The 27,810-nt window shown below is 48.3% G+C and overlaps 1 protein-coding gene across 9 annotated transcripts; it reads right to left on the bottom strand.

Moving 5' to 3' along the window:
• Nucleotides 1-1,832: 1,832 nt before the first annotated feature.
• Nucleotides 1,833-27,787, bottom strand: Kyat1 (kynurenine aminotransferase 1). Of its 9 annotated transcripts, none has more exons than XR_005877082.1 (14): nucleotides 27,584-27,787; nucleotides 18,659-18,866; nucleotides 15,009-15,067; nucleotides 5,468-5,617; nucleotides 5,294-5,380; nucleotides 4,876-5,004; nucleotides 4,436-4,556; nucleotides 3,901-3,977; nucleotides 3,719-3,808; nucleotides 3,152-3,338; nucleotides 2,987-3,066; nucleotides 2,377-2,428; nucleotides 2,205-2,298; nucleotides 1,833-2,093 (listed from the first exon to the last, which is right to left on the bottom strand). XR_005877082.1 is itself a non-coding variant. In XM_040745063.1 (14 exons), the coding sequence occupies exons 1-13, from the start codon at nucleotides 27,770-27,772 to the stop codon at nucleotides 2,233-2,235; spliced, it is 1,530 nt and encodes a 509-aa protein (XP_040600997.1). In that variant the 5' UTR covers nucleotides 27,773-27,787; the 3' UTR covers nucleotides 1,833-2,093; nucleotides 2,205-2,232. The 9 variants fall into 9 exon arrangements, 8 of the variants coding, with proteins under 8 accessions (XP_040600997.1, XP_040600999.1, XP_021091826.1 ...); XM_040745063.1 differs by having other exon boundaries at nucleotides 2,377-2,463; XM_040745065.1 differs by lacking the exon at nucleotides 18,659-18,866 and adding exons at nucleotides 8,819-8,966; nucleotides 15,155-15,377 and having other exon boundaries at nucleotides 1,833-2,298; nucleotides 2,377-2,463; nucleotides 27,584-27,673.
• Between the last annotated feature and the right edge of the window lie 23 nt (nucleotides 27,788-27,810).

Here is a 27,810-nt window from a genome sequence, read left to right as displayed (position 1 = left end):
AACAGATAGGAAGTGATAAGGTGGGGCGGGGACAGGAGTTCCGCCCTTTTTGGTCTGATATAGGATCAAACATCAACCGAGTATGTTCCAATGATGGCTCTTGCCTGGGATGCAGCTCAGAGTTAAGGGTGCTTGTCTAACGTGTGAGGCCCTGGTTTCATCCCCAACACCGTGTGTGCAATGCTCACAGAGCTGGAGTTTCAGGTGGTTGTGAGTGCTGGGAACTGACCCCATGTCATCTGCTAGAGCAGAAAGTGCTCTTAACCACTGACCTATCTCTCTGGCCCCTCAGACTCCTCGACCCTCTTCTAATTTACAGATCTGGATGTCATCTGCTTCTAGAATTGCAGATAAAATCCAATTAGATCTTTTAACTAAATTTGTCTATTGACAGGTTTATTACCCATGCACATCTGATTCAATCATTCATGGCTGGGGATGCAGTTCAGTGGTTCGGGATTAGGCATGCACATGCAAAGCTGTGAGTTCAATCCTTACCATTGCTAACAAAGAAAACACAAAATCAAGCCAGGACTGATGGTTTAGGTTTATAATCCTAATACTTAGGAGGGAGAGACAGAGACAGGAGGATTGCCATGAGCTTGAAGCCAACCTTGGCTACAGTGTGACACTGACCTCTCCTGGCAAACTCCAAAAAGAAAAATATCATTGGTCTTGTGATTGAACTGAAAGGGGAGGGAGTGATCTCGAAACTCAGACACTAACCATCTGTGTCTGCCTCCTGAGTGCTGGGATTAAAGGCAAGCACCACCACTGCCTGGCCCAAAGGAGCTTTTTTGATTAACAAAAACCATTCCTAGCTGGGCATTGGTGACACACGCCTTTAATCCCAGCACTCCAAAAGCAGAAGCAGGCAGATCTCTGAGTTTGAGACCAGCCTGGTCGACAAAGTGAGTTCCAGGACAGCCTCCAAAGTCACAGAGAAACCCTGTCTCAAAAAAACAAACAAACAAACAAACAAAAAACACACTCCCATCTATCACAAAACTTCATGTTGTAGGAATTCTGTTCCAGGAGAAAGCATTTTTAAAAGCTCTTATACTTTATGTCCCTACCATTTCTCTAGGTTAAAAAAAAAAAAGATGTGAGTGAAACTCCTGAGTTTGCTCTACAAATGAACATTGCTCCTAGCATGGCCTTATATGGGGATTTAGGGATTACAGTGGCTTTAATGAGACATACAACGGGGGATCAAATCCCACTTCTATGTCAGGTGTGGAGCACGCTGTATTCTCAGTATTCAGGAAGGTTGACAAGTTTGAGGCAGCTTGGTCTACATATTGAGTTTCAGGCCTGTCTAAAACCCCTGTCCAAATCAAACCTTACTTCTACTTTTGGTCCAGCGCTTGCTGGCCAGGAGGGCTTCCCCACACTCCCTTCCCCCACATTGCCTCCTCAGCAGGCTGTTGGAGATTCTGGTAAGTCTGGACTATTGGGACTGCTCACATGCCCCTCCTACCTCTGCACACACACCAGGCTGTTCTTGAACCCCTGTGAAGATGTCTACAAGACTCCATCCCCATCCACACACACAGACACCCTAACCCAGGCTTCAACTTGTACCCTCTGAGGGTACAGAACATAGCGGACAGACTTGGTTTGAGGAATCTGGGTTGCCATGATGAGTTCCAAGTTCCCAATGTACACACACACACACACACACACACACACACACACACACACACACACACACCCCTTCATAGGGAAGGCATGGGGTCTGAGGTTCTCTGTTCCAAGGAGTGGGGTCCATTCCAAACTGTTCCAAGCCCTGTTCTGCAGGCAGCCCAGGGAAAGAGAGATGCTGCCTTGAGGACTCTAATAACTTAAAACTTTATTGGGCACAAACAATCAGGCTGGAAGCAGCATCTTGAGGTCACAAGAGAAGAGGTGGAGAGGGATGGAGAGCCCCCGAACCTCAGCAGGGATAAGTTAAGGCTGAGGATGAGGCTGGGGCTCCAGGCCTGATAATCCATCCTGCACTGTCCCAGGCAGAGAGTTCAGAAATAACCACGACCCTAAAGTAACCTACCGAGGAGTAGAATGAAGCCCAATCCCAGACGGCAGTTCGGACCCTGTGGGGAAGGATTGCCGAAACCCCCAAGTCAATGGCCTCCTTCCTGGATGCATGCCCAGTCACAGAGCCGGGCCCTCCACTGCCATCTCTGTGGTAGGACACAGCTCACCCTCACTGTAGGGCGGGGCTGAGCAGTCTCAGGGCTGCAGCTCTCTTTTCCACTTCCGCAGCCTCTCATCCATGGCCTGGAGTGTGGCCTCATCCTGCAAGACACACACTGAGCCTTCCCGCCTACCCAGTGTCGGGGCCGGCCCAGCGAGGCTCTCCCAGCCTTCCCTCACCTTCACAAAACAGAAGCGGATGTAGTGGTCAAAGTCCTTCTGATGGGGCTGACTGAAGAAGATGGAGACAGGGATGGCTACCAGGCCCTGGGGAGGGGGAAGCCCATGTGTGCATACAGCTCTGAGACCCAAGACATCAGCTCAGGGGACAGAGAGTAAGGGCTTGTGCGTCCCCTCCACCTGCTGTGGTGGTCAGGAGAGGAGCTCCAGGGTATTATACTAGGTTCCTCCCCAGTGCAGAGAGAGAGACAGAGACAGAGACAGAGAGACAGAGACAGAGAGAGACAGAGACAGAGAGACAGAGACAGAGAGAGACAGACAGAGAGAGAACAGAGACTGTGTAGCATACCAAAGCAGAGCTGGGGAGTACTAAGCTTCAACCTCAGGGGTCTGAGCAGGGGGACGAGAACAAGTGGGCTAGACCTCACTGTATGGGAGCCACCAGGCTCAGGGAAGGGCAGGGACTCCTAAAGCCAGCATCAAGTGAAAAAGAGGCTGTGCAGTCAGCCTTGTGTCAGGAGTCACGGCAAAGGTCCTTTGACTGAACACTCATGAATGGTGCACAGGATGTTTAACGACACCACTGGCCCCGTCAAGAGCCCCAGCCTACCTTGTTTTTGATCATCCACTTGGCAAAGCGTCTGTCGTAGGGCTCGTCCTCAGCACCAGGCAGGTTCGGCATCTTGGTCTCTGGGACAACAGAAGAGGTCATGCTGAGTCCTAGCCACCTTTGATACCTCCCCAAATGCTGAGTGACATGGCCAGTGCCACTCACTGAAGTCGGAGATGTCAGCAATGAGGAAATAGCTGCCCTGGGGGACCAAGGGCTTGAGGCCTACTGACTGCAGGCTACGGATCATGTGGTCTCGGTTGAGCTGCATGGCCTTCGGGAGCTGCAAGAAGTAACTGCTGGGCTGTCCGAAGTTCTGCTGCTCCCGCTCAAAGCACTGGGCTACTGCAGCCTGGACAGGGAGGATGGATGGAAGGACAGGGAGGATGGATGGAAAGACAGGGAGGATGGATGGAAGGACAGGGAGGATGGATGGAAAGACAGGGAGGATGGATGGAAGGACAGGGAGGATGGATGGAAGGACAGGGAGGATGGATGGAAAGACAGGGAGGATGGATGGAAGGACAGGGAGGATGGATGGAAGGACAGGGAGGATGGATGGATGGAAGGACAGGGAGGATAGATGGAAGGACAGGGAGGATGGATGGAAGGACAGGGAGGATGGAAGGAAGGACAGGGAGTTTGGAAGGGCAGGTGAGCTGTGAGCTGTCGGGGGCTGTCACGGCCCTTCTCTGGTCGCCTTCCCCCGCCGTGTTTTCCCACCCATCTCACCTGGGCCTGGGTGGGACAGTGGAAGACAGAGTTCTGATGCACAGTCCGCAAATGCTTCATGATGTTATCTGGACCCATAACCCAGCCCACCTAGACCAGGACACAGTCAGTGAGGGCCTCGGGGACAGAGGAGGCCTTTCTTAACCCTCCCACTGCGTCACCCTCCAAGTGACCACACACACCTTCCAGCCGGTGGCACTGAAGCTTTTGCCTGCACTGCCGATGGTCAGGGTCCGCTCCCACATGCCAGGGAGGCTGGCTGTCCGAGGCCAAGAAGAGCAAAGGCTGAAATGCGGAAGTGGAGGAAGGGGACCCAGGGACAAGCACAGACTCTTAACTGAGGACTGGTGTCCTCTAAGCTGCTGACAGGACCCATCCCACTGCCTGCTCCCGACAGCCTCGGGAAGCAGATGCTACTGCACTCCTTGGACCTCAGGGAGGCCCATGGTCACACAGTGCACAGTTCCACAACCCTGGGTCCCACTCAAGAGTCCAGGGGGCGGGGCATTGATGGCGCACACCTTTAATCCCAGCACCCGGGAGGCAGAGGCAGGAGGATCTCTGCCTGGTCTACAGAGCGAGCTCCAGGATAGCCTCCAAAACAATACAGAAAAACCCTGTCTCAAAAAACAAAAACAAAAACAGAACAAAAACAAACAAACAAACAACAACAACAAGAAAAAGAGTCCAGGGGAAGCTGCGGCAGGCCCAGCTCACCGATGCTGATGTGCTGGTGCCCATCATAGACCAGCCACTGGTAGACCTCATCGGAGATGCACAGGACATCATGCTGCTGGCACAGGTCAGCCACCAGCTCTAGCTCCATCTTAGAGAACACCTGTGGGGTCCAAGATCACAGGTGTGCAGCTGGGACTGTCCCCAAGTGCAGAGACTGCTCAGAGGGCTTCTCTGGGCCATCCCTTTGACCAGCTCTGCAATACTGACTCTGTGGGGATTGGCTGTCTCTGGATCCCACTGCACAGAGAGGTAAAGTCAGCAGGAAGTGGTAAGGCACTGGCCCATGCACCTAGGCCTTCACACCTCGGGGAGGGTTGGGTCCTCCCACTTCCCACAAGGAAACTGAGGCCCGACAGAGCTTATGCTCAAGATGAGAAGGGAAACCCAGCTGCAGAGGCCTCTGAATGAACCCCTGGTACCTTTCCCAAAGGGTTGTTGGGTGTGTTGAGGACCAGGGCCTTGGTACGAGGTGTAAACTTGCTAGCCAGTTCTGTGGGGTCCAGCTGCCAGTCGTTGCTGTATTCCAACTGTCCCTTAGGAGCAGGGCTCTGCAACAGGAAGTAGGAAGAACAGCAGTATTCACTTTCCTGACCGCAACTCATGTGTCTGTGCAAGTCTCCACCTCTCTCCTTTCTGCTCCGGACTCCACCGCCACACCCTCCCAGCTCAGAGGACTCTCTTCCCTTGTCCAATGCTCCGGGTTCTAGCCCAGCTCATACTTTGGGTCCCCCAACCCACCCGAACCACCCGGCATCCCTTACCAGCCTTGGCCGAGCTATAACCACCCGGCATCCCTTACCGGCCTTGGCCGAACTATAACCACCCGGCATTCCTTACCGGCCTCAGGGACACAAACACAGGCCGACCTCCAGCCATCAGCGTCATGGGTTCATAACAATCAAAGGCAGGTTCTATGATGATGACCTGGAGCAGGGGTCAGATTGGCTGTGGTCTGCACTGCCCTGAGCTAGCTCTCGGCCCCCCCCACCCCACCCAGGTCTCACCTCTCACCTCATCGCCTTCGTCCACCAGGGCCTGGAAAGCTGTGAACAAGGCTCCATAGGCACCCACCGTCACCAGCACGTTCTTGAGTGGGTCCAACTCCTGCCCCAGCAGCTTGCCAAAGAAACTTGCCAGGATCTTTGTCAGTGGTGGGTAACCCTGCCAGGACAGCAGGGTCAGGCACCCAGGACCAGCCTAGACTCCTCCAGTTCAGCTGTACCTGGGGCCATCTAGAACCTTCTAGCAAAGTCAGTTTTCTTGGGTTGAATTGTTACACCTCCGGCCACCTTGACTAAGGAATCCGACTCAGAGTTGGGATGTGGAGAGAACCTGACACTGTGCTTGTCTCTATGTGTAGCACAACGCAGCAGGGCAGCAGAAGCCTCATACTTCCCTGTGTGTTTACAAGGTGCATTGTACAGTCCTGGAGCCCCACATTTATTTGGGTACACTACAAAACAGAATCCCTGGGAAACAAACTATCTTGCCCAAGGTCATAGAAAATGAGGTACAGGAATGGCATTTTTTTCCTTAAAAAAACAAAACAAAACAAAACAAAAAACAAAAAAAATAGCTGGCCGGTGGCGGTGCACACCTTTGATCCCAGCATTCAGGAGGCAGAAAAAGGCAGCTATCTGTGAGTTCAAGGCCAGCCTGATTTACAAAGTGAGTTCCAGGACAACCAAGGCTGTTAACAGGAGAAACCCTGTCTCAAACAAAACAAAACAAAAATTTTCCAGGTGGTGGTGGCACACACCTTTAATCCCAGCACTCAGGAGGCAGAGGCAGGTGGATCTCTGTGAGTTTAAGGTCGGCCTGGTCTACAGAGTGAGTTCCAGGACAGAAAGGACTACACAGAGAGACCCTGCCTCAGAGAAAAATTATTTATGTGTGTGTGTGCCTATGGGTATTATAGGAGGTCAGAGTTCATATGTGGGTCAGAGGACAATATTTATTAGTTAGCTCTCTCCTTCTACCATATGGGAATCCAGGGACCAAATTCATGTCATCAAGCTTGATGGCAAGTACCTTTACCCACTGGTCCATACTTTGTTGTAGAATATTCCTTTACATTGTGTCAAGATGTGTCACTGTGACTGGTTTAATAAAGAGCTGAATGGCCATTAGCTAGGAAGGAAGAGGTTAGGCAGGACTTGTGGAGAGCGCTGGGAGAGAGAAAGGAAGATTCAGACGCAAGGGAGCAGGATGGGCGAAATGGGCATGGAAGAGCATAGATTAAAAAACATGGGCTGACTTAAGTTATAGTACCTAGTTAGGAACAAGCCTAAGCTAAGGTCAAGCTTTCATAATTAATAATCAGTCTCCATGTCCTTATTTATGAGTTGGCAGCCCAAAGAAAAATCCATCTACATATGGCATCCAACATCTAGCCACATATATCCATATAAAGCCTGAGAAAACTTAAAAAAAAGAAAAAGTTTGGGACACTGAGTCAAAAACATGGCTTCCTGGTGACAGTGGTCTCTCAGGTGCGCTTGACAGTACACAGAGATGTGACTACTGGCTGTTGCCTGTGGGCTGGAGCCAGCCGCTAGTGCCATGCGGTAAACTGAGCCACATGGTGGCTGACATCACAGTTTAAGATCTATCTCACACAGGCTGTGTGGTGGTGATGCACACCTGGTACCCTCTGCTGGCCTGTAGGCAGAAGGCTGTATACACAATAAATAAATAAAATATTAAAAAAAAAAAAAGATCTGTCTCACACAGGCTGTGTGGTGGTGATGCACACCTTTCATACCAGCACTCAGGGTACAGAGACAAACTCTTTGTGAGTGTGAGGCCAGCCTGGTCTACTGAGCCAGTTCTAGGACAGGCTCCAAAGCAATACAGAGAAAACTTGTCTTAAAAAAAACAAACAAAACACAACAACAAAACCTAAAAAGATTTGTCTCATGCAATCAGAGAATGCTGTAGATGATGCTTAGAAAAGACAGATCCAGACAGGGAAAAACAAAACAAAACAAAACAAAAAAAAACTCTTACAATGTGCTTACAAATGTGCATAGGCTTAAAAATGAAAATAGGTATAGTCACAGAAAAAAGAAAATAGTTTATAAATAATAAGATTATTTTATTCTCTTTAAAGACAAACCATGAGCTGGGCAGTGGTGGCACACGCCTTTAATCCCAGCACTCGGGAGACAGAGGCAGGTGGATCTCTGTGAGCTCGAGGCCGGGCTGGTCTACAAGAGCTAGCTAGTTCCAGGACAGGCTCCAAAGCCACAGAGAAACCCTGTCTGGAAACACGCCCCCCCATCTTAGGAAAAAAAATAAAGACAAACCATGTAAAAATGTAAAACACACAGAGTCTGGATCCTATTTGGTATCTCCTTGACTTTAATTTTTTGATAGCCGACGAGTAAAAAATAGCTGCTGAAAGACATTAGATTATGGAACCTGCTAAATTAAACCAAACTATATTTTAAAAATAACTCAACTTCAAAATGGAAGTCAAAAAATATGTTGCATTGGGGAAGACGTTATGCTTTTGTTTCCACAGAAAATGAAAGGCTTATGTTTTCATTCATTCAAAGTTGATAAAGATCAGATTTGACTGGGGGGAAAAGAAAAGGAAACACCAGGGGTCAGTAGTCAGACATGGATGAAACAAGAAAGTAGGACACACAGAAAGAAAGAAAGGTAAAAAACCCTGAGGCAAAATATAGATGAATAGAAACAGGTTAAATTAAGTTAAAAGACCTAGTGGGACAAGCCTAAGCTAAGGCTGAGCATTCATAAGTAATAAGTTTCCATGTCTTGATTTGGGAGTTGGTTAGTGGTCCAAAGAAAAATCCAACTACACCAGCTTGGCCTATAGAGTGAGTTCCAGGACAGCCAGAGATACATGGAGAAACTCTGTCTCCAAAAACCAAAAAATAAAATAATATAAAATAAAAAAGGCACCAGGACAGCCTCCAAAGCCACAGAGAAACCCTGTCTCGAAAAACCAAAAATAAGTAAATAAATAAATAAAATAAAATAAAAATAAATAAATAAAAAAGGCACTATCCTAGTTGAATGTTGGCAACTATATATTGTGTGGCCCTTACAAAGCAGACGATATTTAGTCTAATGCATCATGAACCCATCTTTCAGGGTGGCTGAGGTACCAACCACCTCCTCCTAGAAGCTTCCTTCTCACTGCCACACTCCACTTTCTACTTCCTCACAGCCTGCTTTGGTCATGAAGGGTTCCCAATACGCCTTCTGCACTGGGATCCGAGGTACAGGACATAGGAGACTCTCAGTAACTGAAGGATGCTGAACTCATGGGGTTGTGCCCCCATGAGCTCTGACACCTATCTGGTGTTGATGCCTGGTCTTCAGGAGACTCACAAATGCCATGGTGTACTGGTTGAGCATGAAGTCCCCACTGGTGGCCTGCTGGAAAGCTTGCACGGCGAAGTCTGGAGGTGAGAAGTCGGGGAAGCCCTGGCCCAAGTTCACGACATCATACTCTTTGGACAGTCTGACAAACTCCACCCTGGCAACAATAAGACAGTCAGACAAGGACACCTCCCAGGAACATGCTTGCCTGTTTGCAGGTCAGGGTGAACACACATGAGACCACTCGAGAAAGACAGATGACATGCCTCTACCCCCACCTGTATGGGCCTCATATTGTGAAGTGGCCAGGCCCTGTAACAATTTTATGGCTCAGCCCAGGAGAACTTCAAACTTTGGCCATGACCCATGGTAAGAAACATTTACCTCCAAAACCATGTGAATGGCAACTAGGAGACTCTAGAGTGTCACAGGCTACAGCCTCTCCTATCGTACCCTAAGTCTCACTCTGACATTCCTTCCCCACTGTGCTGGAGAGCAGCCCAGGCAAAGCTCCATCCCTGAGTAATACCCAAGCGGCCTCTATACTCTACAAGCACCTTGCGAATGGGATGTGGTGATGGATTACTCGGAGGCCCCAAAGGGATTTCCTAACATGCAATGTATCTGTCCCCAGCACAGTGTGAAATACTTGGCTCACATCACCTCCTTGTGGCCTGTGTGACTCACTGTGCTCTGGGCTACTCCTAGAACACAGAGCTGAGTGCCAGGCAGTGCCAGGCAGCTCGTTTGTATCTTGTCAATTGCCTTTTATAAGCTGGTGAGATCAGCAGAGTACAACATTCTCTGAGTGCTATGCTCTTTTCTAGAGAATTAAGTGATCCCAGGAGACTATGATGGAATCAGGAAGTGTGCATGCGTGCTTGTGTGCCTGTTCGTGCGTGTGTGTGCATGTGTGTATGTGTATGTATGTGTGTATATGTGTGTACATGTGTATATGTGTATGTATGTATGTGTGCATATGTGTGTCTGTGTGTGTTTATGTGGGTACAGACATGCCTGTAAAGGTCAGAGGACAAACTTGGGTGTCATATCTCCAGCACCTTTTACCTTTTTGTTTGAGGCAAGATATCTCATTGGTCTAGAATTCTACCACATAGACTAGTTGGCCAAAGAGCTTCCAGGGGTCCACCTGTGTTGTGAAATATTATTTTCACTAGGCAAAGATGTGTTACATTTGTTTATGTTGCAGAATATTACTTTAACTGTGTAAAGCTGTGTTGCATTTGTTTGTGGCATTTGTTTTACCATGCAAGGATGTGTTTTTAATTATATAAAGATGTGTTTCAGGGCTGGAGATATAGCTTAGTGGTTAAGAGCCCTGGCTGTTCTTCCAAAGGACCTGGGTTCAATTCCCAGCAGCCACATGGCAACTCACAACTGTCTGTAACTCCTGTCCCAGGGGATCTGACACCTTCACACAGACATACATGCAGGCAAAACACCAATGTACATAAAATAAAAATAATCTAAAAAAAAAGATGTTTCATCTGTTTCACCTTGCTTGCCGAAAGCACCTGATTTGTCTAATAAAAAGCTGAATGGGCTGGGCGTTGGTGGCGCACGCCTTTAATCCCAGCACTCGGGAGGCAGAGGCAGGCGGATCTCTGTGAGTTCAAGACCAGCCTGGTCTACAGAGCGAGTTCCAGGACAGCCTCCAAAGCCACAGAGAAACCCTGTCTCGAAAAAAAAAAAAAAAAAGAAAAGAAAAGAAAAGAAAAAAAAAGCTGAATGATTAGACATAGAGCAAAGGAGTAGCAGCTTACAATCCACACCTCAGAGAAGCTAGGAAACAAGGAGGACCCTAAGAGAGACAGACATGGTGTCTTGGAGAAGGGGAAAGGGACAAGATCTCCCAAGAAAATTGGGAGGATGGGGGAGGGGGAGAGGGAGTTGAGATAAAGAAGGGGAGAAGAGGAGGGAAGAGGAGGACATGAGGGAGCAGGAAGATTATCAGGGGAAGAATAGAGGAGAGCAAGAAAAAAGATGCCATAATAGAGGGAGCCATTATAGGTTTAAAGATAAATCTGGCACTAGGGAAATGTCCAGAGATCTAGGAGGATGACCCCAACTAACAATCTAAGCAATAGTGGAGAGGCTGCCTTAAATGCCCTTCCCTGATAATGAGATTGATGACTACCTTATATGCCATCCTAGAGCCTTCATCTAGGAGCTGATGGAAGTAGAAGCAGAAACCCACAGCTAAACACTGAGCCGAACTCCTGGAATCCAGTTGCAGAGAGGGAGGAGTGATGAGCAAAGGGGTCAAGACCAGGCTGTAGAAACCCACAGAAACACCTGACCTCAACAAGGGGGAGCTCATGGACCCCAGATTGACAGCTGGGAAACCAGCATAGGACTGACCCAGGCCCCCTGAACGTGGGTGTCAGTGAGGAGGCCTGGGCAGTCTGTGGGACCCCTGGCAATGGAACAGCATTTATACCTAGTGTACAAATGGACATTGGGAGCCCATTCCCCATAGAGGGATGCTCTCTCAGCCTAGACACAGTGGGGAGGGCCTAGGCCCTGCCCCAAATGATGTGACAGACTCTGGTGATCCCCCATAGAAGGCCTCACCCTTTCTATGGAGCAGAAGGGGGATGAGATGGGGATTTGTGGGGGACATGGGAGAATGGGAGGGAGAGGTAACTGGGATTGATATATAAAATAAAATTGTTTCTAAGGTCAGGGATAGGCGGGGCTGCTGAGCAGAGAGAAGGAAAGAAAGAGGAGGAGAGAACAAGGGGCACTTCTGGGGCAAGAAGACAGGCAGACAGACATAGAGAAACAGGAAAGTGGGGCTGGAGAGATGGCTCAGAGGTTAAGAGCACTGACTGCTCTTCTAGAGGTCCAGAGTTCAATTCCCAGCAACCACATGGTGGCTCACAACCATCTACAATTCAATCTGATGCCCTCTTCTGGGATGTAGGCAGAGCACTGTATATGTAATAAATAATAAATAAATTAAAATCTTAAAAAAAAGAAACAGGAAAGTAAGACATACAGAAGCAAGAAAGGTAAAAAGACCAGAGGCAAAGGTAGATAAAGAGAAAAAGGGTAGTTTTATGGACAGTGGTGGCAAACATCTTTAATCCAGCACTTGGGAGGCAGAGGCAGGCGGATCTCTGTGAGTTTGAGGTCAGCCTGGTCTACAGAGCGAGTTCCAGGAAAGCCAGAACTATTACAAGGAGAAACCCTGTCTTGCAAAACCAGAGAGAGAGATGGGTTAATTTAAAAGAGCTAACCAGAAACGTGCCTAAGCTAGGCCAAGCATTCCAAACTAATAATAAGTCTCTCTGTCATGATTAGGGAGCTGGTTGGTGGCTCAAAAGAAGAAGTCTGCTACAGACCTGTCTCTGCCTCCCCAGTGCCAGGATTACAGGTATGCCGCCCTCCAGCTGGAGGGGTCATTACTTTCTGAATAGGCCATCTTTCCAGCGTTGTGGGACTTGGCAGGACCAAGGACGGAACACTTGGTAAGGGGATCTAGTGGTGTCTGTTGGGAATCAGCTACAGACAGGACTGATTGGTGTGTGACCCCACAGTGTCTCTGTTACTCTTTTCTTGTGGCCTGGCAGGGCAGGACTTCACTTTAACTACAGCAGAGCTGTGTGCCTGCCAGCCACTTAAAAGACTCATGGTCTAGCATAACGTGGGAGGGGAGCAAAGCTTGGGAGCGCCCCTGGCATGGCGCCACTGCTCCCAGTCCCAGGGCATCTGAGGAACTTTGTAAAATACAAACACTGCCCATAAAGGAAGTCTGAAAGAAAGAAAGCATGGTGAGCCCCACTTTTTCTAAAACTAAAAGCCCAAACCTCTTTACTTTTTTCCCCTTGAGCTGGCATCTCTGTCTGCAGCCCAGAACTCACTATGAAGCCCAGGCTGGCACCAAATTCACCATTCTCTTGCTCCTGCCTTGTGAGTGCTGGGGTTGCAGGCATATGCCACCATATCAGTTATTTATTTAAATATTTCTAATCTTTTAAAATACCTAGTTTTATTTATCTGTACATATGTATGTGTCAACACAAGCACATGGGTGCCAGGAGTCCAGAAGAGGACGTCAGACTCCCTAGAGCTAGAGTTACTGGCAGTGGTGAGCCAGTAACTCTAATGTGGGTGCTGGGAACCAACCCCCAGTCCTTCACAAGAGCAGTAAGGGCTCTTAACCATTGAGCCATTTCTCTAGGCCCTTGTTTTTTTGTTTTTGTTTTAAGATTTATTTTATGGCTGGGTGATGGTGGCCCATGCCTTTAATCCCAGCACTCAGGAGGCAGAGGCAGGTGGATCTCGTGAGTTCGAGACCAGCCTGGTCTATAAGAACTAGTTCCAAGACAGTGTCCAAAGCCACAGAGAAAGTCTGTCTCGAAAAACCCCATTTGAAAAAAAATTATTTTATGTATATGAGTGCTCTACAGACTTTATGTCAGAAGAGGGCATCAGATGCCACTACAGATGGCTGTGAGCCACCATGTGGTTGCTGGGAATTAAACTTAGGACCTCTGGAAGAGCAGTCAATGCTCTTAACCGCTAAGCTGTCTCTCCAGCCACCCCTTGTTTCGTTTTGAAAAAGAATTACAGCCGGGCGTCGGTGGCGCACGCCTTTAATCCCAGCACTCGGGAGGCAGAGGCAGGCGGATCTCTGTGAGTTCGAGGCCAGCCTGGTCTACAAAGCGAGTTCCAGGACAGTCTCCAAAACGATACAGAGGAGAAACCCTGTCTCGAAAAACCAAAAAAAAAAAAAGAAAAAAAAAAAGAAAAAGAATTACACTGTATAATCATGGTTGATCTGAAACTCTCATTGTAGATTCCAAACTCAAGGAGATCCACATGCTCTCTGCCTCTGGACTGCTGGGTACAGTCATGAGCTACCTTCTCTGGCTTTGTTTTTTGAGCTTCAGGCACTGACTTGTGACTCTGGCTGACCTTGCCTCAATTTTGTGGTAATCCATTTGCCTCTGCCTCCAGAGTGTGGGTATCACAAATAATATTTCCATACCCAGCATTTCTCCTTTTTCCCCATTTTCCTGCATATGTGTGGTATGCATGTGTGTATTTGCATTATCTGCATGTGTAGGCACCTAACCACTGAGCCATCTCCCCAGCCTCTGTATCACTTTCTTAGCTTATCTCACTTCAAAATACCTATGAAATAAAATAAAGGCTGACCCTTTGTATTTGTGGAGAAATGGATTTCAGACCCCTTCTATCCACAGCATTTGCATATGATCTGAGCCCTCTTCCCACCCCCACCCCCGACTCCCCGCCAATGCTGGGCATGAAACCCAGAACCCTAAGCACACTACGCAGGTACAAGAGCATTGAGGTACATCCCAGCCCTTCCTATATACCTCATCTCTAGATTACTAGCACCCAATCACTGTACACGCCATGTAAACAGCTGTTACGCTGTATTGCTCAGGGACTGAGGGCAAGAATTGTCTTTAGACATTCAATAAGAGGGTCTTTCCTTTTCTGTGTGTGTATGTATGTGTGTACAGCATGTGTGTATGTGTGTATTTTTGATGTATGTACCCTTGAGCATGCATGTAGAGCCCAGAGGAGGTGGGCAAGTATCTTGATCTATGACTCTCTCCTTATTCCCTTGATATAGTATCTCTTACTGGACCTGGAGTTAGGGTGCAGAAGAATAAGCCCCAGAAATCCTCCTGTCTCTGTTCTCATAGTTACAAATAGGCATGGCATGCCCGGCGTTGCAAAAATATGAGTGCTAGGATCTGAATCCAGGTATTTTGGCATATGCCACAGGTACTCATAGCCACGGAACCATCTCTCTGGCTACAGGACGCATTTTCTTTTCTACAAATGCTTTTGTTCTCCAATTGGTTCAATCCCCAAAAGTGTGGAAGCCATAGGCATGGAGGAGTTACCACCCATGGAAGCCACGGCTTGCTGCCTGATTTGGAGCTGTTGCTAGTCCGCAAGGCCCTTCAGGGAGGTAAAATCATCTCCATCTTGAACCAGTGTGTCTCCGGCTCTACACCACAGCCAAGCAGGGTGATGTTGAGACTTAAGAATAGTAGCCTGCTACCTTGAGTCTTGCGTCTCCTGTGCTGTGGCCGTCACTACCTGTCCTGGGTACACTGAGTTACTACAAATCGGGGATGGTCAGCCCATGGGAGCAGGGACACCCAGACACCTTCCCAAGCCGTCAGCTCACCAGGGGTTGTGATCGATCCCATTCAGCCTTCGAGCCTGCAGCTGTTTGGCCATGGCGAGCTGGGTACAGAGAAGGGAAATTCAATGTGAGAATCTTGTGTGGAGTGGGAGCAATCCCAGACAGTGGCTTTAAGGTCAGGGCCCCACCCTTAGCTTTCCTGGAATGGGTGGGGACTCAGTCTCAGGTAGCCGGGCTGGTTGGAGCCTGCTCTCCCGGCCTGCTCTTGCTGACTTCCTGCAGGCCTCTATCACCCTTCCATCTGCGGCACGCACTGGCAGGGTACCGTGAGAACGAGATGAACCAGTGCTGACACCGCGTGTGTCCTGACGTACAGCCCTGATGGCCAGGTTACAGCTGACTCCGGGAGGACTGAGGAAGAAGAATGTCAAGAGAGGAGAATGGTGGTACTGGGAAAATGATCACTTGCATTGGCAAAGGTCATCCTAGGTTTGTCATACACTTAGGATGATCTGACTGGCTCCTTGAGCAGATGAGAGCTGGAGGGGGCATAAGGAGTAGGTATTCAAGGTCACACCACAAACTGACTAAGCCTCAGGACTGCTGACTCCAGGCCAACTTCAAACTCTGGTGAGGGGGTTGCTCACTCAGGCCAAGGAGGAGCCTGGTCACTCCCATACTTGGGGGCCACCTACTGTGGCCAGTAGAGAATCAGGATTGTGGCTCAAGATCTGCGAAGTTTCCATAGCAGCCGGCAGAGGCGGCATGCATGCTCACTGCACACAGCATGTAAGGAATGAGGCTCACAGAGGCTCAGGGGAGAAGCTACTGCCCATCCTGTCACAGTGCTTGTGGCAATAATCTTGGTACCAGACCCTGCCATGGAGAAGCCTTAGGTCATGTGTGGGGTGTGCGGCTCCTTAGCGGCCTAAGACTCCCGTGGATAGGAATGCCAGCCTTGTGGCCACCCCTGCACTGACTCCTGAACGGTGTCACTGTGACTAGCACTCACAGTGGAGACCACTAGCTTACCAGAGGGTAGTCCTGAGGGGACTACCTCAGTATAATCAAAATGTCAGGGGTGATTTTCCTTGGTATGTTGGTTAGCAGATATTCGAATTTTTCTTATTATTTTTCTTTTTCTTTTTTTTTTTTTCTTTCTTTTTTTTTTTTTTTTTTTTTTTTTTTGGTTTTTCGAGACAGGGTTTCTCTGTAGCTTTGGAGGCTGTACTGGAACTCACTTTGTAGACCAGGCTGGCCTCGAACTCACAGAGATCCGCCTGCCTCTGCCTCCCGAGTGCTGGGATTAAAGGCGTGCGCCACCAACGCCCGGCTTTCTTATTATTTTTCAATTTATTTATTTACTTTTTTTTGAGACAAAGTCTCACTTTGTAGCCCAGGCTAGCCTGGAATTCATTTTGCAGACAGGGCTAGCTTTGAACTCAGAGGCTCACCTGCCTCTGCCTCTGCCTCTTATATTTTTTTATTTTTTGTTTTGTTTTGTTTCTCAAGACAGGTTTTTACTGTGTAGCCATGGCTGTCCTGGAACTCTCTTTGTAGACCAGGCTGTCCTGGAACTCACAGAAATCTACCTGAATGCTGGGATTGAAGGAGTGCACCACCACAGCCTGGCATATTTTTCAAATTTTATAAAACAAATTTTCTTTGATTTCTTTATTTGAAACAGGATTCTTACTCTATAGTCCAGGCTGCCTAAAACTTGCAGTAATCCTCCTGCCTCAGTCTCCCAAGTCCTAGAAGTACAGGTATGAGCCATCAAGCTTGGTTAAATTTTTTATTTTTCTTGTTACTATTGTGTTTTGAGACAGGGCCTCACTTTGTAGTTCTGGCTGACCCAGAAAGTATAATAAAGTTCATGCTGACCTTGAACTCATAGTAATCTTCTAGCCTTAGTCTCCTAAGTACTAGAATTACAGATATGAACCATTGTGACCAACTAAATATTTTTTTTCTTTGCTTTTTGAGACAGGGTTTCTCTCTAGCTTTGGGGCCTGTCCTGGCACTTGCTCTGTAGTCCAGGCTGGCCTCGAAAAATGTTGGAGACAATCATAATTTAGAAGAATGTTAGTGTTACAATATACCATATCAATAAAACAGTCTGCAAAACAGGATGTGCTAAGTATTACAGTGTTGTTTTTAAGTACCAGAGGGCAGGGGCTGTAGCTCAGGGGATAGGGTGCTTGCCTCTCACACAGGACGCCCTGGGCTTTTCCTCCAACGCTGCATGACCAGTCATGGAGGCAGGGACCTGTGATCCCAGCATGTAAGAGGTGGAAGCTGGGGATCAGAAGGTCACACACAGGCCGGGCTGGCATCTGTGTATGCCTCTTCTGTTCTGTGACTGAACGTGGGGGGGGGGTGAAGCTGGAGGAAGGGGTCACCAAGGTGCTCAGAGCCTCTTTCTCCTAGGGGACTGGGACGCTGCCCCCAGCTTCTCAGTTTGTTTTTTATATTTGGTTTTCTGTTTTGTACAGCAATCACATTATTTGATTGGGTTTTAGATTTTTTGTTTGTTTTTGTTTTGATTTGCTTTTTGAGAGGCAGGGTTTCTCTGCGTAGCCCTGGCTGACCTGGAACTGGATTTGTAGACCAGGCTGGCCTTGAACTCACAGAGATCTGCCCCTGCCTCCCAGCTGCTGGGACTAAAGGTATGCTCTACCATAACTAATTTAGTACTTTTAAAAATTATCCTTTCTTTTGTGTGTGGAGGGGGACACACATGCTGTAGGAGTCAATTCTTAGTTCTAACTATGTGAGTCCCAGGCATCAAACTCAAGTCATCAGGCCTTGACGGTTTTATTTCTGGCTTTTTTGGTTTTTGTCTGAGTCTAACAAGTGCATACTTCATACTGCAGCTTTCCTGATTTTGAGTCTGTCTATAACTTACAGCCCCAATTCATCCATATAGCAGCAGAACAACTCCCTGGTGACAACAGCATGAAGCCAAGTGCATGGAATGACATTGGACTGGGGGTGTAGCAGAGAGAGAGAGAGTATGAGTGAGATGAGTGAATGACTGAATGAGTGAGTGAACGACTGAATGAGATGAGTGAATGAATGACTGAATGAGTGAGTGAACGACTGAATGAGTGAATGACTGAATGAGTGAGTGAATGAGTGAGTGAATGACTGAATGAGCGAACGACTGAATGAGTGAATGACTGAATGAGTGGGGCCCGGCAGTGGAGTGCTGAGGGACAGAGACTGGCAGGGAGAGGGCAGAGTGTAGAAGGTGCAGGGCAGGAAGGCAGATGAACAGAAATGAGTGGAGTTGAGTGGGGTTTGAGAAGGAGAAATAGCTGGAATTCTACAGACTTGGAACACTCAGGAGGGTGCCTTTGCAAACGGCAGTCAGTACTTGGATAAGTCAGAGAATGGGGCTGTTCTTGAGCTGTGTGTAACACAATCAGGCAACCCACTGTGTACTACCAGCTGGGCTGGGCACTGGGGTAACGGGGGGGCGCGGGGGCAGGCAGCAGCCGACAAACCAAGTATCCATGCAGAGCTGAGACCCAGATGAAAGAAGCAGAACCAAGGGAGGTGACAAGACAGCTTGTAGTGGAAGGCTTCTGGAAGAGCAGGCTCATGCGTAGCTTTAAAGGCCAGACCAGGCCAGATCCCAGGAGCCCCCAGAGCCATGACCATGGTAGCGTGCTGTGCAGGACACTTACAGTCTGGTGCAAACACCGGGTGAGTGAGGCTCCAGCCTTCCTGCCCCAGCGAGGCCGCACCAGGTGCACCGAGATGGCTGCTGCTCTCTTGAACATGCCTCCCCGATCCACAGGCACTGGAGACTCCCCGCCAGGGGTAGAGGAGAAGGGCAGACAGCCTAGGCCAGAAAACGGCTCCAAGCCAGGGACTTGAGTCCCACACACAGTTCTAACAACAACAATAAAGTGTCACTGTGCACCAGGCCTGACTTCCCCTTAGTCACCTCAATCCCACACAGTGACCCTATAAAATTCAAATCACCTGCAAGGGCCAAACGGCCCAGGAAAACGTCACTGACAGAGGCTAACAACACAGAGAGAGCATCAACCCAGACAAGGGGTTCGATCTGGAAACGCATTCACTAGTACACCACGCACACGCGCACACACATGCACACGGACACCAGACACAGCATTCCTGCTACCACAGTGAACCTAACCCACCACTGGATTGCTGCAAATGGGACTGAAGAACCTGGTAAAAGATACCACAGAGCTACAACTCACAAAGCCAAACGGGGGGCTGGAGAGATGGCTCAGCCATTAAGAGCACCGACTGCTTTTTCAGAGGACCCGGGTTAAATTCCCAGTACCTACACCGCAGCTCACAATTACCTGTAATTCCAGTTCCAGGGGATCTGATACCTTCATACCAATGCATACCAATAAAATAGTTAAATTATTTAAAAAAAACCTTCATACCAATGCATACCAATAAAATAGTTAAATTATTAAAAAAGAAAACCAAAACCCCAAACTGACAGAAACTACACAGCAAGTAACTCCACTTAGTCAACAAATAAAACATAAAGAAAGGCTGGGGGCAGCTGTGTGATAGTGAGTGTCTATAACCCCAGCACTTGAGAGGAAGAGGCAGGAGGATCACCACCAACGTCTAGACAGCCAGACCTGTGCTGTACCCAGCTTTATTTGGCAAGTTCTCACTATGTAGCCCAAGCTGATTTCAAATTTGCAATCAGGGGTGGAGCGATGGCTCAGTGGTTAAGAGCACTGTCCAAATTTGCACTGGGGTTATGTTCCCAGCCCTCAACTGGGAACTAACAACCATCTGTCACTCCAGTTACAGAGGATGAGGATCTGACGCCATCTTCCGGCCTCCTTGGGTACTGCATGCTTGTGGTCCACAAGCTTATATCCAGACAGAATACTCATATACATAAAACAGAAATGACTTGCAGTCCTCCTGCCTCAGCCAACTGAGGATTATTGGTGTGTACTCATGTCTGGCTCAGATTTTTACTACTTTAGCTCACACATTTGCTCCTATGAGATACTGAGTTCATTTTGATATGTGGTGTGAGTTAGAGCTTTTGTTTTGTTTTGTTTTTTAACTTTGAGGCTGGGTCTCTCACCACATAGTCCAAGCTGACATACATAGTCAAGGCTGGCCTCAAACTGTCAGTCTTCTTGCTGTAGTCTCGCAGGTGTTGGGATTACAGGCATGCAACACCATGCCCACTCCAAATTCATTCTTCTCTGTGTAGCTATTGTAAAGAGGCATCTCAGAAACGGCTATTGGTTTAGCACCATCAAATAGAACCTGGGATCTTTTGAGGGAAGAGAGCCCTGCACAGTCTTCATTAAACATTCATGACCTGGACCAAACCACAGAGGCCATAGAGTCTCAGGCCCAGCAGTGCAACAGCCTCACAACAGTTGCCAGGAGACCGCTGTCTAGAGCATGAATTCACCTATCAGAGTTATGAAAAACAATTTGTAGTGTGATGGTATGTGCGAGTGTGTGTGTGTGTGTGTGTGTGTGTGTGTGTGTGTGTGAGAGAGAGAGAGAGAGAGAGAGAGAGAGAGAGAGAGAGAGAGAGAGAGAGAGAGACAGGATCTTACTATGCTATAGAACTGGCTGGCCTGAAACTTGCTATGTACGATAGTGGACTCAAATTTATGGCAATCCCTCTGCCTCCCCATGTGCTAGGATTATGTGCATGCGCAGTTTGGTTTTGCTTTTCGAGACAGGGTTTCTCTGTGCAGTCCTGCCTGTCCTTTAACTCAGAGATCCGCCTGCCTCTGTCTCTGAGTGCTGGGATTAAAGGTGTGTACCACCACTGCCTGGAAAATCCATCTTTTTAAAGACATGCAGAAAATAAACTCCAAATGTTGGTCAATGGCTGAGTAAACTTCAGTACAGTCACACAGTAAAATGTGCTGCTACATGCTATAATTTATATGAACCTATGCTATGCTGAGTTGTCCTGGAATATTTATCTTTACTGTGAAGATATATTTTTGCATATATATAGCTAGGCAGGAAGAGGTTAGGCTGGACTTCTGAGGACAGAGAGGACTCTAGAAAGAACGGTGGAGGAAGCACCATGGGTAATATGGAAAGAAAGGTAAAAAGCCACATGGTAAAATGTAGATTAATAAAAACAGGTTAAGTCAGGCAGTGGTGGCACATTCCTTTAATCCCAGCACTTGGAAGGCAGAGGCAATCAAATCTCTGTGAGTTCGAGGCCAGCCTGGTGTACAAATTGAGTTCCAGGACAGCCAGGAATAGAGAAACTCTATCTTGAAAAACCAAATAAAATAAAAGCAGGTTAAATTAAGTTATAAGAGCTAGTGTGACAAGCCTAAGCTAAGGCAGAACTTTCATAATTAATAAGTCTCTGTGCCATTATCTGTAAGTTAGAGGCAGGAGGATCATGAGTTTCTTTTTCTTTTTCTTTTTTCGAGACATGGTTTATCTGTGTAGTCCTGGCTGTCCTGGAACTCTCTCTGTAGACCAGGCTGGCCTAGAACTCACAAAGATCTATCTGCCTCTGCCTCCCAAGTGCTGGGATTAAAGGCCGCTGCTTTAAATATGATTCACATGTATTTATTTATTATCTGTGTTGGTGTGTGTATTCAAGTGGATCACAGCTCATATTGGACATCAGATGACAACTTCCAGGAGCCAGATTTCTCCTTTCATCATGTAGGTTCTGAGGATAAAACTCAGGTCATCAAGTTGGCAGCAGATGTCATTTCAGGCCCAGCCATCTTGCCAGCCCCAGAATCATGTGTTTTGATGCAATCCAAGCTACTTAGTCAGACTTTGTCTCAAAAAAAAAAAAAAAGGGTTAGGGCTGGGTGTGCAGCTCCGCAGTGGAGCCCTTGACTGGCATGTTCCAGGCCCTCTGCTGACAGCTCTCCATCTTGAGAACAGCGTTCCCACCGATGTTAGTGTGTGCACTTGGGAAGGGTTTCCAACAGGGACAGCTACAGTGCTCCTGTAGGGTCAGCTACTTCTTGGAGCTTGCCACTAGCTAACCCCAGAGGTCTGGAGGTCTGTACAGACAGACAGGAAGTGAGGCAGCTGGGCAGGAAAAGGATATAAGCAGGGAGAATCAGGAAGCCGCTCTCTTGTCTGCTGAGACGCTAAGGAGGTAAGGTGTGGAGGTGGTTTGCTCCTTCTCTCTGATCTCTCAGCCTTTTCCTCTATATCTGACTCCATCTACAACATCTTCCTTCCTTCAGCCACTTGGTCCCGTGCAAATGTGACTGCCATGTCCAGGTAGGTCCTTTGCTTGCCCGCACTGTGTCTCTGCTGGCTAACTCTCTCTTCTGATAACCCACTGTGTGATGCCCCATGGGTTAGCTCCTGTCATCACCTGATGACAGCATGCTTTGCTGTCTGAATGAATACAGTGACTAATCTGCCACCTGACACAGGAGGCAGGGGCGTGACAGGACAGGTTCCCACTTACATGCAACCTGTCATTTCACAACCTGCCGTTCCCATCAAGACCTGTGGGGGAGGAAAGAACTACAAAGTTCATGTTACACAACTACTAGTGATTAACATTTTATGGTTACAGACATTTGAACTGTGTCATTGAGAAATAGTGTTAGTTAACTAAATCTGGACACCTGCAACTCACTCTTATCAGAGTTGTACAGTGAAGACTGCTTATTATGAATGAATGGTTACACCGAAGAATGTTTCAAGAGACCCTGAATTATAAACGCTGGCTTTGGGGACTTGTAGACTTGCTTACAGTTTGATTTGTGAGTGTGTGTTCAATGTGTATACTCAGCTGGCGGTGGTGGCACACGCCTTTAATCCCAGCACTTGGGAGGCAGAGGCAGGCGGATCTCTGTGAGTTCAAGAGCAGCCTGGTCTACAAGAGCTAGTTCCAGGACAGCCTCCAAAGCCACAGAGAAACCCTGTCTCGAAAAACAAAAACAAACAAAAACAATGTGCATGCTCACTTGTGCCCAGGAGTAATGCATGGATGTGTGTGTGTGTGCTACAGAGAAACCCTGTTTCTAAAAGCCAAAGCCAAAACAAAACAACACATACACACAAAAACCCAAAATAAATAAAGAATAAGCAAACAAAGTCAGTCAGTCACGGGGCTGGAGAGACAGCTCTGTCAGTGGTTACTCTTTCATAGGACTCGGTTTGACTTCCAGCATCAACATGGTGCCTCACAACCATCTCTAATTCCAGCCCTAGGGGATCCAAGGCCCTGTCTAGCCTGCAATGGCACTACACACGTGGGGTACATATTCAGGCAAAAATACTCATACATATTATAAAAGAGAGAAAGAGAGAAACATCACATCAGGCATGGTGGCACATGCCTTTAATCCCTGAACTCAACAGGGAGAGGCAGGGGGAATCTCTGTGAGTTTGAGGCCAGCCTGGTCCACATAGGGAGTTTCAGGACAGCCAGGGTTACACAGCTGAGACCTTTTTTTTTTTTTGGTTTTTCGAGACAGGGTTTCTTTGTGGCTTTGGAGGCTGTCCTGGAACTAGCTCTTGTAGATCAGGTTGGCCTCGAACTCACACAGAGATCCGCCTGCCTCTGCCTCCCAAGTGCTGGGATTAAAGGCGTGCGCCACCAACGCCCGGCTTGACCTTTTCTTAAAAAATAAAATACATGAATAAATTTTAAAAATTATCTAGACAAAAAAAGCATCACCTTTGCCTCAAAACTTCCCTCTATTTAACTGGCCTGTTGTCTGGGAAGGAGCAGGACCAGCACTGCAGCAGGACCAGCTCTGCATCAGGACCAGTGTTGCATCAGGACCAGCATTGCAGCATCAGGACCAGTGCTGCAGCATCAGGACCAGTGCTGCAGCATCAGGACCAGCCCTGCATCAGGATCACTGCCACTGAGATGCTGTTGCCCTATTTCCCTCCAGAGCATAAAGAACAACTGAACCATGGATGCCTGAGTTAGGGCTCATACCACTCTCTGCTCACCATTTCCCAATGTCCCAACTCTTCTCTCAAATGTTCTGGTTTCCTTGAAGAATGTTTGCATTCTTTGCTCAGCTCAAACAGTCAGGAGATGACCACTCACTGAGAAAATACTGACCATGGTTTCCACAAAGAACAGGAGCAGAAGGAATGTCACCCTTGGTTAAGACCTGTCCCTATTCCATGACAAGGAGAAAAAAAGTAAAGTTTGGCCTTAGATGAAATGACCCAGCTCCACCCTCACACTAGCTATGGAACCTGGGTCCCTAGGGTACAACTATGGGCTCAGTTTACCACCTGTAGAATGACGGAGAATCAGCACAGCAAGTTCAAGGGCCTGGACTCGATTCCCAGCACTACAGATAAACTAACCAAACTGTAGTCTAAACCCATGTCATTCTGTGCTCCTTGTATACATGCAGTAACTCACAGTTAGCAAGAAACCAATTACTGAGCCAGGCGTTGGTGGCGCACGCCTTTAATCCCAGCACTCGGGAGGCAGAGGCAGACGGATCTCTGTGAGTTCCAGACCAGCCTGGTCTACAAGAGCTAGTTCCAGGACAGCCTCCAAAGCCACATGGAAACCCTGTCTTAAAAAAACAAACAAACAAACAAACCAATTACCACAAGCTTTCCACAAAAACCTATCTCACAGGGCTAGGGAGATGGCTCAGTGGTTAAGAGCCATACTGCTTTTGTAGTGAACCTAAATTTGATCTCAGTACCTATATCAGGTGGCTTACACTACCTGTAACTACAGCTTTCAGGGAGATCTGATGCCTCTGGCCTCCACAGGCATCTGTACTCACACACACACACACACACACACACACACACACATACACACACACAATGAGACAATCATAAATTATTAAAAATAAATGTTTTAAAATCTATTTCATAACACAAGACCTCCCCCCAAAAGTCTCTCGTTCAATAATAAATCCAGCCCCCCACCTTTTGGCAGTCCTGAAACTCACTCTGTAGACCAGGCTGGCCTTGAACTCACAGAGATCTGCCTGCCTCTGCCTCCCAAGTGCAAGTGCCTGGCCTAGTCCCCCCTTTTTAAACAGTAAAAAAGAGGCCCCATAATATAAATGTTCCTAAGGGAAGTGCTGACCCAAGAGCTATGTATTGCAAGGATGGAGACCTAGGCCCTTGACCTTGGAATGGGCTGAGAAGGAGTGACTGAAGGTCCTCAGCCCACATGGGTTGGTGGCAGTCCCAGGTATGACAAATAGCAGGCAGCTTGTTTCTCGTTCCCTTTGTAAGGATGCAGATCCAACACTGAAATCTCACTCCCTGGGCAGTTCTACAAAACAGGGAAGTAGGGGCCCAGTAGGAACCTTGGAGAACAGCCTACTAATTTTCTAGGTAGAGAAACTGAGGGTTGGGTCAGGGAAATGACTTTACCCAAAGCTGGCCTCAGCTAAGGACAGGAAGTTCCCAGATAATGCTTCCTCCCCTGGGTAAGGAGGTATGAAACTTTCAGGGGCTGCCTGGCCCAATGTCTGCTGGGACAGGCCTAATGAATCCCTCTACTGCTAAGCTGAGGTGATTTGGCCTGGTGGCCACAGAGGCAGGAGCAGGCCTTTTCTTGATAGCTTAGGTGTCCCTGTTCCTTGGCAATTTGAGAACTCAGCCGATGAAAACAACCAGGAAGACAAGAGCCCCTTGTCCTGAGATGAGACACTTATTTGCAGCACCAGGACTGCTGCTCTGGGACAGACTACAAAGTCCCTGCAGGTGGGCAAGGTAAAGAGTGTGTCATTGCTGCTGGGCAGTGGTGGCGCACGCCTTTAATCCCAGCACTCGGGAGGCAGAGGCAGGCGGATCTCTGTGAGTTTGAGGCCAGACTGGACCGACAGCCTCCAAAACAATACAGAGAAACCCTGTCTCGTAAAACCAAAAAACAAAACAAAAGAGTGTGTCATTGCTATGAAGCCTCCTGTGGTCTTCTGTGGCCCCCATCTGGATTAGCAATCAAGAACCAGGTCTTGAAGTTAGGGGGTGAGGTGCAGTGGCAGGTGGGGTTGAGGTTTGGCCGTAAAGAATGGTGTGCATAGATGCTAGACTGGAGTGTCCAACCTGCACTTGCTCTGACGACGTGCACTTAACACATCACTTAGGGCCCTCCGGGAGTGCTGGGCAGTTACTCCAAACACTTCTCTATCTAGGAGAAGTCCCCTCTGACTCCACCCAGTCTGGTCCTTTGTCCTAGGCAAAGGTTTTCTTTTCTTTCTTTTTTTAAGATTTGTTTATTCGTTATGTATACAGTGTTCTGCCTGCAGGTATGTCCCCAGGCTAGGATACCACATCTGATTACAGATGTCTGTGAGCCACCATGTGGGTGCTGGGATTTGAACTCAGGTCCTCTGGAAGAGCAGTCAGTGCTCTAAACCTCTGATACCTCTCTAGTCCCGCAAAGGTTTTCGACACAGGAGCTGACTGCTGAGTTGTTGGCTGCTGTCACAGAATCATAGGATGGCACAGTCCAGGTCTGTTCAGCCCTAAGCTACTGCGTGTACTTTGAACTACCAGAGGCTGATGCTCCCAGGAAGCAGAGGAAGAGACCTGGTGGACTCAAAGCCTCCTGTGGGTGGGTGGGAGGGGAGTGAGGGCCTGTGGGAATCAACTTTCCAAACTCTGCCTCATCCACCGGTAAACAGGATTGATGTGTATGGGGGAGGGGCACTCGGTGCCTACCGTTGTGGTCATACTTGTAAATGTATGACGATCCAGGTCTACCGAGTCCGGGGTGGAAAAGGACAGTGAACCTTGGATTTTATCCTGGACTCTGCCACTGTTCACCCTCTCCTTCGGCTAGCCTTCCTGTCTGCTGCGTTTGTCCAACAATTCACGCTGCCTGTCTAGCTAAAGAAGGCTAGAAGACCCTGTACTCAAATTCCAGCTCCTTCTTCCCATGCTGGCTGTAAGACCCCAACTAAATCCTTTAACTTCCCCTAGCCTGTTTCTTCCTTTATTAAAGGGAGGCAACAAGACCTTTAGGAGGAGACCCGAACCTAGGCACTGGCTCAGCGGGTAATTTGATCCTTTTCTTTTGAAGACTCAGACCGTGCGCACAGTAGTAAAATTCCTCGCCTGTCAGGTACCCAGAACCTCCGTTCCCTTGTGCCACTCCATCCGTTAACAACGTGTGCTTATTAGTAGAAAGTTGGCATGCGTGCACGCGAACACTCGAACGGCAGCAGGATTGAGACTACTCTTTCTGTCCCATAAGGATTTCTTTTTTTACACCTAAATTATCTTGGAAATTGTCCCACATTACTACTTTAACCCAACTGCCACGACTACTGTCAGCCTGGAAATCGTTCGAAGAATCCACCTACACTATTACAGGCGTCATCTCCGCCGGGAATTCTCCGTAACCGCAGTATTCACCTTTCTTGGCCAGTCCTACCTTGGGCGAGTGGATGTGGGTGCAGAGAGAGCTAGCCTGACTGGCCCATGGCTGAGTGTAGAGTTGAAACGGCGCGCGCAAGCTTTTCCCCTGGGAACCAGCTCTCCCAGCGAAGCTACACATCACACACAAGCAGCAACAGCACATGCATCAAGGCCAACAGCACTCGGAATCCTTTGGAGAACCAGCCGGCTTCCACACACGACCTTGGCGGAGCCTCGCACCGTGACCAGGTACTGACCTGCTTCAGCGGAGAACTGCGCTGCTTCGACGAATAGCCGGCGACCCCAAATGTATTTCCCAAGGTTGCAAACGTCTCTGTTCCTTTAAAGAGGCAGAGCCCTTGATAAGCTACTTCCGCCCAGAAGCAACATGGCGCCAAGAGCACTGTCAGACGCAGCGCGTAGCTGTGCGTTCCCTTTAAAAACATGGCGACTGCCTGGGGGTCCCGTTTGCCCCCCCCGTGAC

The sequence above is a fragment of the Mesocricetus auratus genome, unplaced genomic scaffold (assembly GCF_017639785.1).
Source record: "Mesocricetus auratus isolate SY011 unplaced genomic scaffold, BCM_Maur_2.0 Super-Scaffold_100004, whole genome shotgun sequence".
NCBI lineage: Eukaryota > Metazoa > Chordata > Mammalia > Rodentia > Cricetidae > Mesocricetus > Mesocricetus auratus.
The sequence above is the reverse complement of the archived record's forward strand: the minus strand, read 5'-3'. Positions and strand labels throughout refer to the sequence as shown.